This window comes from Tubulanus polymorphus, chromosome 7 (assembly GCF_964204645.1).
Source record: "Tubulanus polymorphus chromosome 7, tnTubPoly1.2, whole genome shotgun sequence".
Classification (NCBI taxonomy): Eukaryota; Metazoa; Nemertea; class Palaeonemertea; order Tubulaniformes; family Tubulanidae; genus Tubulanus; species Tubulanus polymorphus.
This window is the reverse complement of record NC_134031.1, coordinates 12,619,530-12,636,607: the sequence shown is the minus strand read 5'-3', so window position 1 is coordinate 12,636,607 and position 17,078 is coordinate 12,619,530. Positions and strand designations below refer to the sequence as shown.

General features: G+C 25.7%; 1 protein-coding gene across 7 annotated transcripts; it reads right to left on the bottom strand.

Moving 5' to 3' along the window:
• Positions 1–1,198: 1,198 nt before the first annotated feature.
• LOC141909349 (uncharacterized) lies at positions 1,199–4,151 on the bottom strand. 7 transcript variants are annotated; one of them, XR_012619694.1, is made up of 5 exons: positions 3,869–4,151; positions 3,682–3,786; positions 2,512–3,370; positions 1,762–2,134; positions 1,199–1,380 (listed from the first exon to the last, which is right to left on the bottom strand). XR_012619694.1 is itself a non-coding variant. In XM_074799771.1 (4 exons), exons 2-4 carry the CDS (start codon positions 3,724–3,726, stop codon positions 2,130–2,132), a joined length of 909 nt encoding a protein of 302 aa, XP_074655872.1. In that variant the 5' UTR covers positions 3,727–3,786; positions 3,869–4,151; the 3' UTR covers positions 1,668–2,129. The 7 variants fall into 7 exon arrangements, 1 of the variants encoding a protein (XP_074655872.1); XR_012619696.1 differs by having other exon boundaries at positions 1,199–1,343; XR_012619697.1 differs by lacking the exon at positions 1,199–1,380 and adding an exon at positions 1,387–1,648.
• Between the last annotated feature and the right edge of the window lie 12,927 nt (positions 4,152–17,078).

The window sequence follows — 17,078 nt, the reverse complement described above, 5'->3', positions numbered from 1 at the left end:
CAATAATTATACACAACACATATCATCATACCATCCACCTTTTATTTATATTTCATCCCACAACATTGATTACAAACATTTCTGAATACTATCTCACTGCACAATACAAAATACATACATCGCCACAAATGATTGCTACATGATCAATTACCATTTCCTATATATTCAATACAATCCTTCATACAGTTCCATACATAATCATTCATAAGACTGTACATATGTGTTTAGTAATATTAATGGTGGTAATATATGTACAGTGTTATCACATCAAAACCTATGGCAACAACGCATCAATATCCCCCAGCATGAAATAATACTCATTTTGTACACTGTACATAGCTGTTACATTCCAACACATCCATTCCACACAGTGACTGCTTCATCCCCATGACAGCTAGATATATACATCCACCACCATATCTTACTGTTACATTGCTACATATCAATCACAATGTCAAATATCATTCATGCCCCATTACAACTATCTACATACTTTCCCCAGCTTATACCACTGTTACTTAACAACATATCAATTCCAAATACACACTGTTTCATTCCCTAGAAACTAGGTACATCAATTTACCCATTTACTATTGTCACACAATCTTCAAAAACACTAAAATATAAACCCTGTCACTCATAAATGAATTCACATAAAGGTCACATAAAATTAAAATCATAACTACACATGCCTGTATATACAAAACCCCACTATTGTAACACACCTGACCCTCCTATATACATCCACATAGATGTTTCCACATATCGAAATCAAAACATACACTACATACACACCACTACACAACACCCTGCTTCATTAATACGCGTCACCCTCTGACATATATTCGCAGAGGAGACTCTACAGAACGAAATATTATAACCTCCCATACACATTTACACAACCCAGTACCATAACCTCCTACACATGTGTCATGATAAGCAAACAACATCGAAATTCAAATGTGTACAAGTGGACAGAATTAAACAACATAAACCTATTACCAACTTGTGACATTATCATATTATAACATTACAAAACCCATCCAAATAGGAGACTCTGATAATCGAAACATTTACTACATTTGCACCAGCACACAACTCCCCTAGAAACAAATCTGCCTGAATAACCATAAAAGCGATAACATTAAAAACCTCATTTTCTAATGAGTAAATACAGTTTATGAACTGTATTTACTCATTAGTTTTTTCAGTATTTTGTCGCTTGCCACACCAAGAGCAAATACATTCCTCAGATTGTTTCACACATGACACAACTTCATAGTGTACACCTCTGCAATTTTTCAAATAAATGTTGCCATTTAATTCACACACGATTTGGTGCACTGAAAGTAGAACCAGCGAATCGTAACCAACCATTGCCTACAAATGTATATATATCAGCATGCAGTAAATCAGCTGTTGCAAGAATTTCAACCTCTGTCACCCAAGTACCTGTATATTTCATCCGGGATTCATCAATATACTCATTTATAGTAAGTTGTGGATTTCTCAGATGTGGTTGGAATTTGTCGGAATTCTGCCGCATGTGCTTTAAAACTTCGGTGCGTATAGCCCGATGATATTGCTCAGTTCCACAGATTGAATATGAAATTGCCCGAAAAAAACAGCTTCCATCGCCTTTAATTTTCTGCGTATTATATGGAGAGTAGAGTTGTCCATCATATTTGGGCATACATTCATATCCGAGAGTTGAGGGTCGACAATGAATACCTAGAATAGAGCATAATGTTTTGCACTGACCTTTTTCTAGTGGGTTGTAAATTAAATCATCATGCTGCACGGATTCACTAGTAACAATTACATCGCATTCATCTACTTTTGGGTTTGTATAGGGCAGTTCATCTTCACTACTTGTTTGTTGGTAGTTTGGAGAGTATGTAGTCGTTGTTTCGATAATGCTATTCTCTACAGTAGTTTCAATTTCATGGTTGATAGAAGCCACTGTAATTTCATACTGTAATGGTTGCCTCTGATTCATTGAAGCTGCAAGATTCTGACAATGTTTGACAATACAATTAACACAAGAGTACCTTACTAATACAGCATGTCCATCAGCGGTCATCATTCCTGATGCATCTCTCGAATGTGAATCAAATACCCAGTACATGTCATCCTGTTTTAAAACACAAAATGTATTTCCAGCAAATGTTATAAAGCATGTGTCGTAATTAAGCAGATTATTGTGCAAACATTCATGTAGTTCACTGATAATTCCAAAATTTCCAGCTCTCATTTCATCAGATAATTCAGATATAGCAACTTGAGGGGATCCAACAGTCACATTATAAATGGAATTTCCAATCTCAACAGCAGTTGGTAGCTCACTGATCAATAAATACATATTTGTTATTGTATTCATATTAGTCAATGTTGCGTATAAATCATTTCCAATATTCAATACTGAATCAATATCATGAGGCATCCAGTTTATTACAGCTTTATTTGATGCATGAATCATTGCAGCTAATGCATTTGTTACACATTGCTTACCTGAATGAATATCGTATTTTGGAAGACCCTGGTGGAAATTTCCATGAATTGATGAACATCTCATATTCTCAGCACTTAAACATGACTCACTGTTACCAAAATTGCCATCACAATCTCTACACGAAATCATACTCGAAATTGGTTGAATAGATGAGTCAGCTTTCATTTTCGATGAGGTTTCATGTATATTGTGACCAGCGTTATCATGTTGAATCTTATCACAGTTGTCAAGTGTAATCTTTTCACAGATTCCATATATAGCCTTATCATAGTTGCCTTGTTTAGTCTTATCATAGTTGTCATGCATAATCGTATCACAGTTGTCATGATTGAAGTCACAAAAAACTGATTTCACTTCAATTGTCTCAACTTTGTTTTTTGTCATATCTTCATTCGAATTAGTTCCACAATTTTGATTCATAGTCTGATCATAGATCTCATTAATATTCATTTCATGTTTTTCAGTCATTTTCATTTCATCTTTTTCATTTGTTTTCAAATCATAGTTTCCATTCATATGCATTTCATATTTTTCATTCATTTTCATTCCATGTTTTTCAGTCATTTTCATTTCATCTTTTTCATTTGCATTCAATTCATAGTTCTCATTAGTTTTTGGTTCAAAGTTTTCATTGATTTTCACTTCATACTTCTTGTTTTGATTGTTATCAGAGTTTTCTTTTTGCGTTTCGTTAAAGTTTTCATTTTGAGCGTTTTTTAGGTTTTCATTTAAGATTTCATTTTCAACTCTTCTGTAGTCTTCATCTTGAGATTTTTCATAATTTTTTTCCATTGATCCTTTTTTCATCTCTCTGTTTTGTCCAGTTAGGGCTGAGGGAACTCCAACCACCTCCACCTTCTGAAAATAGAAAAAAAATTCATTCACTATACGTTCGTAGAATTTTCTAATGAGTTCAATTCAATTCAATAGCTTATAATTATCTCAACAAGAACCAGGGATGATACGACACTGGTCAGTTACACACCCTCTAAGCAACTGGTTTATGATTTACTGATATGGTTTTTTCTGATAAAATACCAAAATCAGGCACCAAAATATTGCGCAGCTAACACATGTGATGAACAGTTTAATGAATTTTTTACTCGGAAAAAAGGCCTACATACTTCTTACTAGAAGATTAACATTTGCCTATGAAAAGAGGGTCTTACCTTCTTCGGCTGAAAGCTACCAGCTCTTCTTTTCCTTTTAGGCATGATGAGTAATGTACTGATCAATATCCTATTTCAAGTATCAACAAGTATCAAGTATGTGACCTATCACAAAAGAAATATTATCACAGCATTATTAATCAGCCTGTAGGAACTTTCTCTAAAATTTCGAAACAATAGGTGACACCTGCTACAAATAGGTATGGTGTGTTGAACAAGCAGCCTGTCAGCTGTGATAGCTCCGCTGGGTTTGGTTGATGGCAAGATTGGAAGAAAATTGAATAAAATGTGTTGAAAACAATGCATCAAAAATGTCTCCAAAACTAAACAAATTAACTGGATTTTGTTTGCAAACTTTTGGAATAAACCCTATAACCCACATAGGCTAGACGTAGTATCCTGAACAAATGTGCAACGACGAGTATTAAAACAGGCAGTGAACACTATTATGGTTCGCCCGATTACCGATTGGTGGCAGTAATAGGGGTAATGGGCTTTCATACCAAAGGTCGAAAGGTCGAGCCCGAGAAATTTTCCAAAATGTTAAAATAACAACAATTTCTACTTGAATTAGTCGCGTACACTCCTAATTCAAGTAGAAATTATTATTATTTTAACATTTGGAAAATTTATCAACCTCAACCTTTCGACCTTTGATATGAAAGCCCATTACCCCTATTACTCTTAAAATATTCATATATATATGAATAACATTTAAATCATTGAACTTCTAAAATCAATTTTAATAAAAAATATAGTATTAAAATGGAAGCAAATAAGTACTACTGCCCAACATGTAATATCGATATAGATAAATCCCAAAAAGCAAGACACAATAAAACTAGAACACATTTAGAGAATAAATTGAAATTAGAATATGAAGATGATATATTAGAAAATAAATTAGAAGAATTAAAGGATGAAAAAGAAACATACAAATGTGATACATGTAATCAATCATTCAGTGATAAAAGATATTATAAAGAACATTTAAAATCTATAAGTCATATTAGAAATAAGAATAATGATATTTTAGGTGAAGATTATTTTGATAATGATAACGATAAGAAACAGAAGACAATTAAAAGAATAAAAAATAAATTAAACAATAAAAGGCCATACATGGAAGATGTAAGAAATTATATTAATTCATTAGATAATAAAAAAGATATAGAGATAACCGAAGCATTTAAAAGTGATATTGGTCCAGCAGCTATCGAGTTTAAATTTCATAAAGGTAAAACATTAGAAGAAAATAAAAAACATTTAGAAAATATGAAAGAAATAATAAAAATAATTACAGACGTTGAATATCCTAAAATTAGTATATCAGTTAAAGTAAAGTTTATAAAATCTGAAGATAAACCAATATATAATATAAATTCTCATTCACAACATATTATATCTAAACAACATATAGATGATAAATTAAATAAATGTTATAATGAAATAAAAAGTAAAATAGAAGAGAAATATTTTGAAGGATCAGGTTTAATATTTGATGAAATAATATTTATGACTTTACATGTTTATAACACAAAATATAATAAGTTAACTAAATCAAAACCAATTGATGAAAATAATGTATCATATTATAAAGAACCAGATATTGAAGCATCGAGTTATATTAAACTACCATTTAAAACTAATGCTGTAATAAATATACAAAATGAAGATGATAAATGTTTTCTATGGGCTATAATAAGTTGTTTACATCCAACAGAAGATATTACACATAGTTTTAGATTAACTCATTATAAACCATTTGAAAGTAATTATAAGATAGATAAGTATCCTGTTAGAATTAAAAACATCCCCAAAATAGAAAGAGATAATAATTTAAAGATAAATGTATTTGATTTAATTAAATTACCAAATACAAAAGGAAATAATATTAAACATTATACATTAGAACCTTTATACCTATCAAAAGATTATGATTCAAATGATGTTATAGATATACTATATTATGAGAATCATTACATGTGGATTAAACAAATAGATTTATTTTTCAAATCAGAAAATGATCACCATAAAATATATCTATGTAGAAAATGTTTACATAGATTCAGTAATGAAAGTACATTATTAAATCATAAACAACTATGTGATAATCATGATTATTGTAAATTAGTTTTACCAAATGAAAAAGATAAAATATTAGAATTCAAAAAATATGATTACAAAAATAAAGTACCATTTGTAATATATGGAGATTTTGAATCATTAAATAAAGAATTAACAGATAAAGATAGAAAAGATATATATTATAAAAGAAAGAAATTAAATTCTAATGAAAGTGATTATTCAGATGAACCACCAAAAACAAATACAATTAAAAAGATTCATCAATCAGCTGCAGCTTTCGGGTTATATATTAAATCTAATTATCCAGAACTAATCGAAAGTGAATATTATAATTATAGAAATGAAAATGTTATCAATCATTTTTGTGACTTATTAATTGAATATGAAATAAGATTTAGTAAATTATTGAATACAAATAAAGAAATAATTATGACAGAAGAAGATAAAGAAGAATTTGAGTTTGCAGATAAATGTTATTATTGTGAAAAGATATTTAATTATAAAGATAAAAAAGTAAGAGACCATGATCATTTGAATGGAAAGTTTAGAGGCGCTGCACATGAGAATTGTAACTTACAAGCTAAGAAAATTAACTTTGTACCAGTTATATTTCATAATCTATCGGGGTATGACGCGCATTTATTCATCAAACAGTTATGTCATAAAATAGAAGAAATCAATAATGAAATAGAAATATTAAATTCAAAAAGATCAAAAGATAAAATACCAACTTATAAATTTAGAATGTTAGCTAAAACATCTGAGAATTATATATCTTTCCAATTTGGATGCTTAAGATTTATAGATTCATATAGATTTTTAAGTAGTTCATTAGATAACTTATCAAAATCATTAGTTGATGATGAATTAAAGATATTAAAAGAATATTACCCAAATTATGATGATTTTAAATTAATGAGATATAAAGGAGCGATTCCATATTCTTTCTATAAAAATCATAATGATTTTAATATAACTGAATTATTAAAAGAACAATTTTATGATGAATTAAAAAATGAATATGTTAAAGATGAAGTTTATAATAGAACATTGAATATTTGGAATCATTTCAAAATAGAAAATCATGGTCAATTAGTAGATTTATATTTAAAATCAGATGTATTATTATTAACCGATATATTCGAAAGGTTTAGAGATGTAAACCTAAAATATTTCAATATTGATCCTTGTCATTGTTATTCATCACCAGGTTTAACTTGGGATTGTGGATTAAAATTTACAGATATAAAAATGGATTTGTTAACAAATATAGATCAATTACTATTATTTGAAAAATCTATAAGAGGAGGTGTTTCAGGTGTATTGGGTGATAGATATTTCAATGTAAATGATAATCCTGGATATAAATTATTATACATAGATGCAAATAATCTTTATGGTTGGGCAATGATGGAACCACAACCTTATGGGATGTTTGAAATAACTGAAGTTTTACAAATTGATAAATTTGATTGGAAGAAAAGAATACTAGATATTGCAGATGATTCAGATACTGGTTACTTCTTTGTTGTAGATTTAGAATACCCTGAAAATATTAAATTCAAATCTAGAAATCTAGCATATTGTCCCGAACATAAAACTGTTAAACATGAAGAATTATCAAATTATCAAAAAAGAATTAAACCCGATAATCATATTCATACAGAAAAGTTAATGGTAACTCAAGAAGATAAATATAATTATGTAGTACATTATAGAATGTTAAAATTCTATTTGAATCAAGGAATGATATTTAAAAAAGTACATAGATATATTTCATTTAATCAATCTAAGTGGTTAGAAAAATATATAGATTTTAATACTACACAGAGAACTGAAGCTAAAACTGATTTTGAGAAGGATTTTTTTAAGTTAATGAACAATGCGTTCTATGGTAAGACTTGTGAAAACATAAGAAATAGAAGTGATATTGAGTTAGTTAGTAATGGTAAAAGAATTAGACATTTACAATCGTATCCGAAATTTATAGGCAACAGAATATTCGATGAAAATTTAGCAGCAGTTAAATTAAAAAGAACTTCTATGAAGTTCAATAAACCAATCTATGTTGGTGCATCAGTTCTAGAAATTTCAAAATTATTAATGTATCAATTTTACTATAACATATTACAACCCCATTTTGGAGAAAAAAATATAGAAATATTATATCTAGATACTGACAGTTATATATTAAAGATAAAAAGTGATTTAAAATCATTAAAACATCATTTTGATTTTAGTAACTATCCAAAAAATCATGAATTATTTAGCAATGATAATAAAAAAGTTCCTGGGAAGTTTAAGGATGAAAGAAATGATAGAGTTCATTGGTATTAGATCTAAAATGTATTCATATAAAACCAAAACTCATGAAGCTAAAAAGTTAAAAGGAATAACCAAAAGTGTAGTAGAAAAAAATATTCATTTTAAAGATTACATCAATTGTATATCTAATGAAGAAGTTAGAAAACATAAAATGAAATGTTTAAGATCTGAAGATCATGAAATGTATATTGAAGAGATAGAGAAGATAAGTCTAAACCCATTTGATGATAAAAGATATATTTTAGATGATGGAATCCACACAGTCGCCTATGGTTGCAATTTAGATGAATATATAAAATTCAAAAGAGAAGAAACAAAAAAAAAAATGAGATTATGAAAAGGATTCTAACGTGTTAATAAATTTCAATAAAAATTTGTATAATATATGGAGAGTAAACAAGTACACAGTGAATTCTTAGATAGAATTAAAGATACTTCAAGCGTTAAATCTGTAGATTATAAATTCAAAAAGTTAACAGAATTAACAATTCACAAGAAATATTTAATTACTAACATTGAAACAATTACTAATAAATATGGAGATAAATTAGTAATTCATTTAGAATATGAAGGATTAAAAGGAAATATATATAAATTCAGAACTTATTTACCAGATAGATTTCATAGATTATCAAGTGAAGATCTAGAAGAATTATGTTCTGGAGATTTCTATTTCGTATACAAAGGTAAGAATGAAAAAGGGCACCATGAAATAGATTTCGAATGAAAATATGTAAAATAAATGGTAGAATTAAAAGAATACAGAATATTTGTAGATTCTAGAAAACTTACAAATTATAAATCTCATAATTTATTAGTACAATTAGATAGAGAATTCAAGAATTGTGTAGATTTAAAATTAGTAAATATAAGTTTATGTAATTCTTTTTATAATATATCGAATAAAACTATTGAACATAATACTTTTTTAATTCATATTAGAAATATAAATAAATGGTTTCATCTATTTCTAAGACCAGGATTATATAATTTAGAAACATTATCTCAAGAAATTAATCGTAGAGCACGGTTGAAAATTAGAAAAGATGATAAATTTTTAATAAGATTTATAAAAAGTGATAGCTCAAATAGAATTAAAATAAAGGTATTTGATGAAAGTCAACATGCATTTATGGTAAAAAAACCTATAGCTAAATTGCTAGGAATTGAACCAGATGTTGTTACAGTAAACGTAGAAGGTATTTCAAATATAATACCTTTTACACATTTTTATATTTATTGCAATTTAATTGACCCAACAAAAACATTTGAAGCAACTAAAGATACAACATGTAATTCTAGTATATTAAATATTTTACCATTAAAAAATGTTAAAGAATTTGGAACGCAAATAAATTATAATTTAACAGAATGTGATTTCAAACCATGCATTCCTAGTTTTAATAATTTTAGATTAGAAATTAGAAATCATAATGGATACTTAATTGATTTAAATAATTTCCCTGTAATTTATGAATTAGTTATAAGATGTAAGGAGTAATTTTTTTCACTATATAAATGAATATAACTGTTGGACCGAGTATATGTTTTGGGTTTGATTTTAAACATGGTAAAGAAATGAGAATTAAACTAAATGATGTAATTACTGATATAAAAAGTAAATCATTTAACAATGCATCAATGATTGATAAAGAAAAGTATAATATAGAAAAAGTAATTGATTTAATTAAATCACCTTTAGAATATTATGAATTAAATGAAGATGGAATTATTGAAGATATTAAAAACATATTATCCAAAATATATGATAATCATAAAACTAGTAATGAAATAAATGTTGAATTAATCATAAATAAGTTAACTAAATATTTTGAAGATAGTAATTTTTTTGATAAATAAATGAGTGATAATAAGTGGATAATAACTGGATTATATAATGGCGCATTACTATCAGTTGGAACTGTTGGTTATTCAATGGTATTAAAAAAAGTATTCAAAATGGGAAGTGTTAATGTTGATAGATTTGATATAAATGATATTTTGAAATTAACGTTAGCAGTTACTTTATCTAATTTAACAATTGATTATTTGGAAAAACAAAAATATATTCCTCCCATATAAATGCATAATTTTTTTGCTAAATAAATGGCTTCTGCAATTATAACTATTATAGGATCGGCAATTGTTAACGCTTTAGCATTTACTGGTGGTGGTTATTTATTTAAACATATTGATAAAAATAGTTCATTAGGAGAACAAAGAAGACATAACTTAGCGTTAGAGAAATACAATAAAGCTGCAGAAGAATATAGAGAAAAGAGACAAAACTATATGGATTACATCAATAAAGAATTATATGATCAGAAGATTTCACATAGAGATTTTCAATCAGTTGATGATGCAATGAGTTTATATAACGCAGTAACCAATAAAGAAAAATTACATCTATACAAACCTAAATTATCAGATTATTATACCCCAAGTAAAGAACAACAGAAATATGAAATAATATGGATTTTAGGTGGAACAGTTATTGTTATATTTGTTGCTTATAAGTTTACTAATTAGTAATTTTTTTGTTAAATAAATGGAAGATAAAGTTGATAGTATTGATATTATTCCTCATGATATAAATAAAACTAAATTAAAAACATATTTAGAAAAACAAATATTAGAATTTGAAAGTGACCTAAAGATAAAAAAGAAAAAATATTTAAAAAGTAAAATTATATATTATTTGATTATAAGTGGTTCGGTTACAATTAGTTCTGTAATAACATTTTTAGCAATATTCAGCCCATTAACACCTTTAGCTATATCAATTGGTGTATTAGGATTAAGTTCAAGTGTTTTAACTGGTATAAGTTCAAAATTAAATATAAAAAGAAATAAAGAAAAAATTAAAACTAATATAAAAGAAATTAATAAATTAAAGAACACACTAGATTATATAATAAGTTTAAATGGTCATATAACAGTTGAAGAACAAGATAAATTATTAAAAGAATTAATAAATTATTAATTTTTTAATTATATAAATGGTAGATAGTTTTCCAAAAGCTTTCCGATATAATAAATCAATTAAATATAATATTCCAGCAATAGATTTTAATAAAGATATTACATATAGAAATGAAGTTTTAGATTCATTAACTAATTTAGAAATTTATGTTACTGAAACTAATAATTTTAATGCAAAGATGGAAAATATATTTCATGTATATTTAATTAATTTTAAAAAATTGAAAGATGAAAAACAATGGTTATTAAAATCTAATATGAAGTATTGGCAGAATCAATTAAATTTTGCTGTTTATTGTGCAACAACAGGATGTGGAATTAGTTGGAATGATCATTTGAATAATGCTAAATATAAATTAATTCAAAGTTTATTTAGATTTCATACATACTTTCAAATCAGAATAATATTAAATGAATTAGAGTGCGCTTTACCAGGATCTAGGTATTTCAAAGAATTAGATAATAATATCAATTTATCTAAGTTTTATAAAATTTGTAATGAATTTAATATAGATATAAATAATTCTGATTTTAGAACAAAAATTGGAACAATAAGATCACTTCCTTGCCCTAGAAAGATTGCAGAATATTGTGCACTTCCTATACCATCTAATAGTTTTTATAATATCTATAGTAAAAAATTAGGTTATGGTAAAATAGAAACAAAGGATTTAGAAACATTAAATTTTAATAAATTACCGAAATTTTATGATCATTTAAAACAAGAAAACAATAATGGTTGGGTATATTTTATTTTAGAAAATAGTGAAGGTTTTACAAAATCAGGTATAGAAAGAATAAATCAATCTATTAGAACTTATTTGATTTGTATTCTAGGATCACAAGTTGAAACAAGATCACCGATAATTGGAAATTTGAATACATCATTTGATACACAAAAACAATTTAAAGTTTTATTTGAAGATTCCATACATAATGATAAAAATAGATCGATTCCAGAAAACATTATAAGATATCAAAATTATTTAGATAAATCTCATGTAAGACTAAATTATTGTATAGGCCCTAATCTATTAATTATTTCTAATGATTTAGTATTAAAGATGGGAAACATAATTGGTTACAATAATCTAATTAAAACTGCAACAATAAATAATTCATTTGGATTGAATGATATAAATAAAAAGATAATTACTGCTCCAAAATTAATGGAAGGTGAAAAAAATAAAAAACATATTCAATCAACAGAAACTAAAACTAAGAATATTAAATTAAATAATGATCTAAAATAAAAGATTACAATACATCAGAAGATACAAAAACTGATAAAATTCAACATGATATAATTAAACAAAATGATGATAATAAATCCCATGAAAATACTAAATTAGCTATAACTTGTATAGGAATTGTAATCGGAGGAATATTATATTTTAAATTTTAATTTTTTTATTATGTAAATGGATGTAGAAGGTGGAGAAGATTATGAAATGGGAGAAATGGGATATAATAATGAAGGATATATTGATGATGATTATAATGATGCAGAAACTAATATTGATAATGATGATGAATCAGCATATAATACTAATTTAGGTGAAGATGATGATTCCGAATTACGTGAAAAATTAAATAAATATTTAGAAGCTCCTGAAAGGGGTAGAATTTCAGAAGAGAAAGAAAAGAATTTATGGAACTATTAGTAAAAGAACAAGAAAAATATCCTGATAAACCTATGGAATTATATAGAATGAAATCTAGAGTAACAGATACAATTGTTAACGAATTATTACCAAAAGTTGTAATAGATGAAATTGATACTGAAGATGTTGTAGAACAAATTTTTAAAGATGACCCATATTTCACAAATAATTTAGAATTTAAAAATGATGCATGGTATTATAATCTTGATTTAAATAGGAATACTGTATCAATTCAATTATCTAGAATGGGTCAAGAAAATATTTTTGAACCTGGAATGCGAGCATTATCTACAATTGAAGGTTCAAAAGGTGGTAGAGAATTTCTCAGAATTATATGGAATGCAATCGATAGAATAAATGAAGAAGAACCAATTCCTAAAATTGATATAAACAAATATTCACCATTTAAAAATCCAAATCCAAATCCTACTGATGTTGATCCAGAAACTGATGAAGATTTTGCACATCGATTAGATAAATTAAGATCTTCAACACCCGAAACATCGAGAAGAGACACTCAACAAATTGATAATGATTCAAGTCAATTACAATTAACATTAGAAAAACAAATTGATAGATTAAGAGATTCAGAAGAACTGATGAATAGTATATCAGATACATCTGGTTCTGAAACTGGAATAAATCGAATACAATCTTTACTAGAAAAAGGATTACTTGATTTAACTGATGAAGAATTAAAAGAATTTCCTGAACAAGCACGTAGAGAAATTAAAGGTATGCAAGAATCAGCTGGTGAAATTGCTAATATTAAGATGAGATTTTCTAAAATAACCATATTAGAAAAAGAATTAGTTAATGTAGATGAAGAATTAAAACAATTAGAATTAAATAGAGATCTTCAATTAATCGAGGAAGCTGATTATGAAAGCAGAAAGTTAGCTTTAGAAAAAGAAATAGATGATTTAGAATATAACATAAAATTACAAAAAGAAGAAAGAGATACATTATTAAAATCATATGATCTTAATCATATTAAAAAATTAAAAGTTATTTTTAAAGATTTGTTGATAAAACCAGATTCTAAAATATCATTGAAAGATAGAATAAAGTTATTATTTAAATTAGAAGGAATAACAATTCTTTCAATTCTAACAGCTGTAACTATGTTATTTACAACAATTGGTTTAGCAATATCAAATGCTTTAAAATCTACTCCTACTCCAAATAAACCAGATAAACCTCCAGGTAATAATTCTATACAAGATAAAGTTAAAGATGGTTTAAAGAAATTAGCAAAATATTTATGGGAACTATCAAAGAAATCTGCTGCAGCTTTACCAGGAGTTATTGCTTCAATTGTTGGTTTTATATTGAAATCTGCAGGAAACATTATTAACTTTGCTGCTGAACATATTATTTTATTTTTAATTACGGTTGTAAGTGCTATTATTTTTGGGTTAGTAAACATGATTAAAAATAAATAATTAATTTTTTTGTTAAATAAATGAGTGGGAGTTATATAAGTCCTTCTAAGATTTCTAGAATATCTAATGCTATTAAAGCAGAAAGATCACATCATATAATTACTCATAACCCTTCAAATATTAATCCCGATGAAACTTTATATGTTAGAATTCCGAGATTAACACAAAATACTTTTTATGTTCCAAATAGTATTTATTTATCAGCTGATATAAAAGTAATCGGTAATAATAATAATTATGTTGTTGATAATGTTGGAAGATATTTGATTAAAAAGTTAACAATAAAGATTGGTCCGGAAACAGTTTTCTCATTAGATGATTATAATTTATTTATGCATTATAAAGATTTATGGTTAACTAAAGAAAATAGAAATAATATGATATTTCAAGGCATCCAATCAGAAAACCAAAATAAATTAAGATCAGAAGCTAAAAGCGCAATATTAACAAATGATGTAGATAAATTGATAAAAAGTATATATGGAAGCAAATATAAAATTCCATTAGACTTTGAATTGATAAATAATAATGCACCTTTATATAAATACGTAATTCAAGAAGATGTTATATTTGAGATAACATTTGCTCCTGTAAATGAAATTGTATTATCTAGAGTTAATAAAGATATGAGTTATAAATTATCGAATATATGTTTAGAATATGACACAGTAACTGATGAAAATATTTCAAGTATAATTCAAACTCAATACAATCAAGGGTTTTCATTATTATATGATTATATTGATAAATTTAAAACTGTAACTATTAATGCAAATGATGAAATAATTAATGAGAATATTAACTTTCCTAGAAGATCTATTAAAGGTATATTAATATTTTTTACTATTGGAACGTATACTAATGGCGCAATAAATGTTGATAATTATTATAATCCTGAAATAACAAAAGTAGAAATAACTATCGAAGGAATAGCGAATAAAATATTTTGTCAAGGAATGAGAATGATTGATCAATGGGTAGAAATTAAAAAACATTTTATGAATGAAAAAATAAAATCATTTGAAAATTGTAATATTAATCAAATTGATTATTATACCGGTAATAAATATGCATTATGGTTAGATTTTAGAACAACTGAAGATAACTTATTACATGGTTCTGGGAAAAAATTACAAAATACAAAAGATGGAATACAATTATTCATGACAAAGAAAAAGGGAATCAAAAATTTTAAAATGCACATTTATATTATATCTGATGCGCAATTAAATATTGTAAATTCACAATTAGATAGTGTTATGTATTAAAATTTTAACTTTAATAAAAATATATATAATAAATGGAAGGTGGAATATATGAAATACAATCTCCAAGTGAAATGATATCAGATATATATTATATATTACCTTATGATGAATACAGTAAGTATTTTGGAGATTACTTTAATCAATTCAAATATAGAATAAGTAAAATAGATAAGAATATTGAAACAAAAATAGAAGATAATATTGAACCTAAAATAGAAGATAATATTGAACCTAAAATAGAAGATAAGAATGATATTGAATCTAAAATAGAAGATAATGTTATACCTTCTACATCGAATGATGATAAGATTGAAACAAAAATAGAATATAATATTGAACCTAAAATAGAAAAATCAAATGTTCAACCAAAAGATAACATCAGATGTATGTATTGTGAAGAAGATTTTGATAATTATAATGATTATTTATTACACATCAAAAAAGATGAACATATTTTACAATTAGTAAAAACATATGCCAATATATATAAAGATAAATGCAAAGAGGATCAGAATTATTGTGCCTTCTGTAATGAATGTATAACAAAGGCTAATTGGGCAAAACATTATAAATTAAAAACAAAAGGTGGAAATGATTCAGCCCATGCAATACAAGTATTTAAATCTTGGTGTGAAAAATGTAAAGAATATGTAATATATGATAAACAATTGAATCATAAATACTCAATTAAACATATTGGTACAGATAATGTAATAGAAAATCCAACAGTTATAAATCCAAAATTTAATAATAAGAATATATTAGATTATCGGTGGTATAGAAAAACATTTATAGATTATTTATTGAGTAATGATATAGTTACCATATTGAAAAAGTTAGATAACTTTAAACCAAATGTAAGTTATGCAATGAACTTATTTGAACTTAAATATGATGATTTTAGAGAATTTTTAAATAAACATCCATCTAAAACTGAAATCGAAAATTATATTCCAAAAATATTTTCAAGAAAAACATTCAATAAATATAAATTTGGGAATCATTTAGGACTTATATCAAAGATAATGCAAAGGGATATATATTTAGAATACAATAAGCTTAAAGAAAAATATGAAAATGAAAATTAAAAAGATTATAGAATTCACTGTATACTGATGGATGAATGGATGAGTTGGAAGAGTTGGATGAATTGGATGAGTGGAAGAGTGGATGAGTATGATAATATATATATTTTACTTTTTAACACATAAATTGGAAGAATAGTATGAGTATAAATATAATATTTTTATTCTTTATTAAATTTAACAGAATATATATTTATTATTATATGACATTTATTATTTATTATTATATGATATTTATTATTTATCATTTTATTATTTATTATTTTATAAAAATATATTTATTATTTATCATTTTATTATTTATCATTTTATAAAAATATATTTATTATTATATGACATTTATTATCTGTCATTTTATTATTTTATAAAAATATATTTATTATTATATGACATCTTCAAATCAAACTCTTACTGTTTTAAAAATAAAAAACATATGTAAATTATATATTATTACACTCATCCATTCATCCACTCTTCCAATTCATCCAATTCATCCACTCATCCATCAGTATACAGTGAATTCTATAATATTTTGAATTA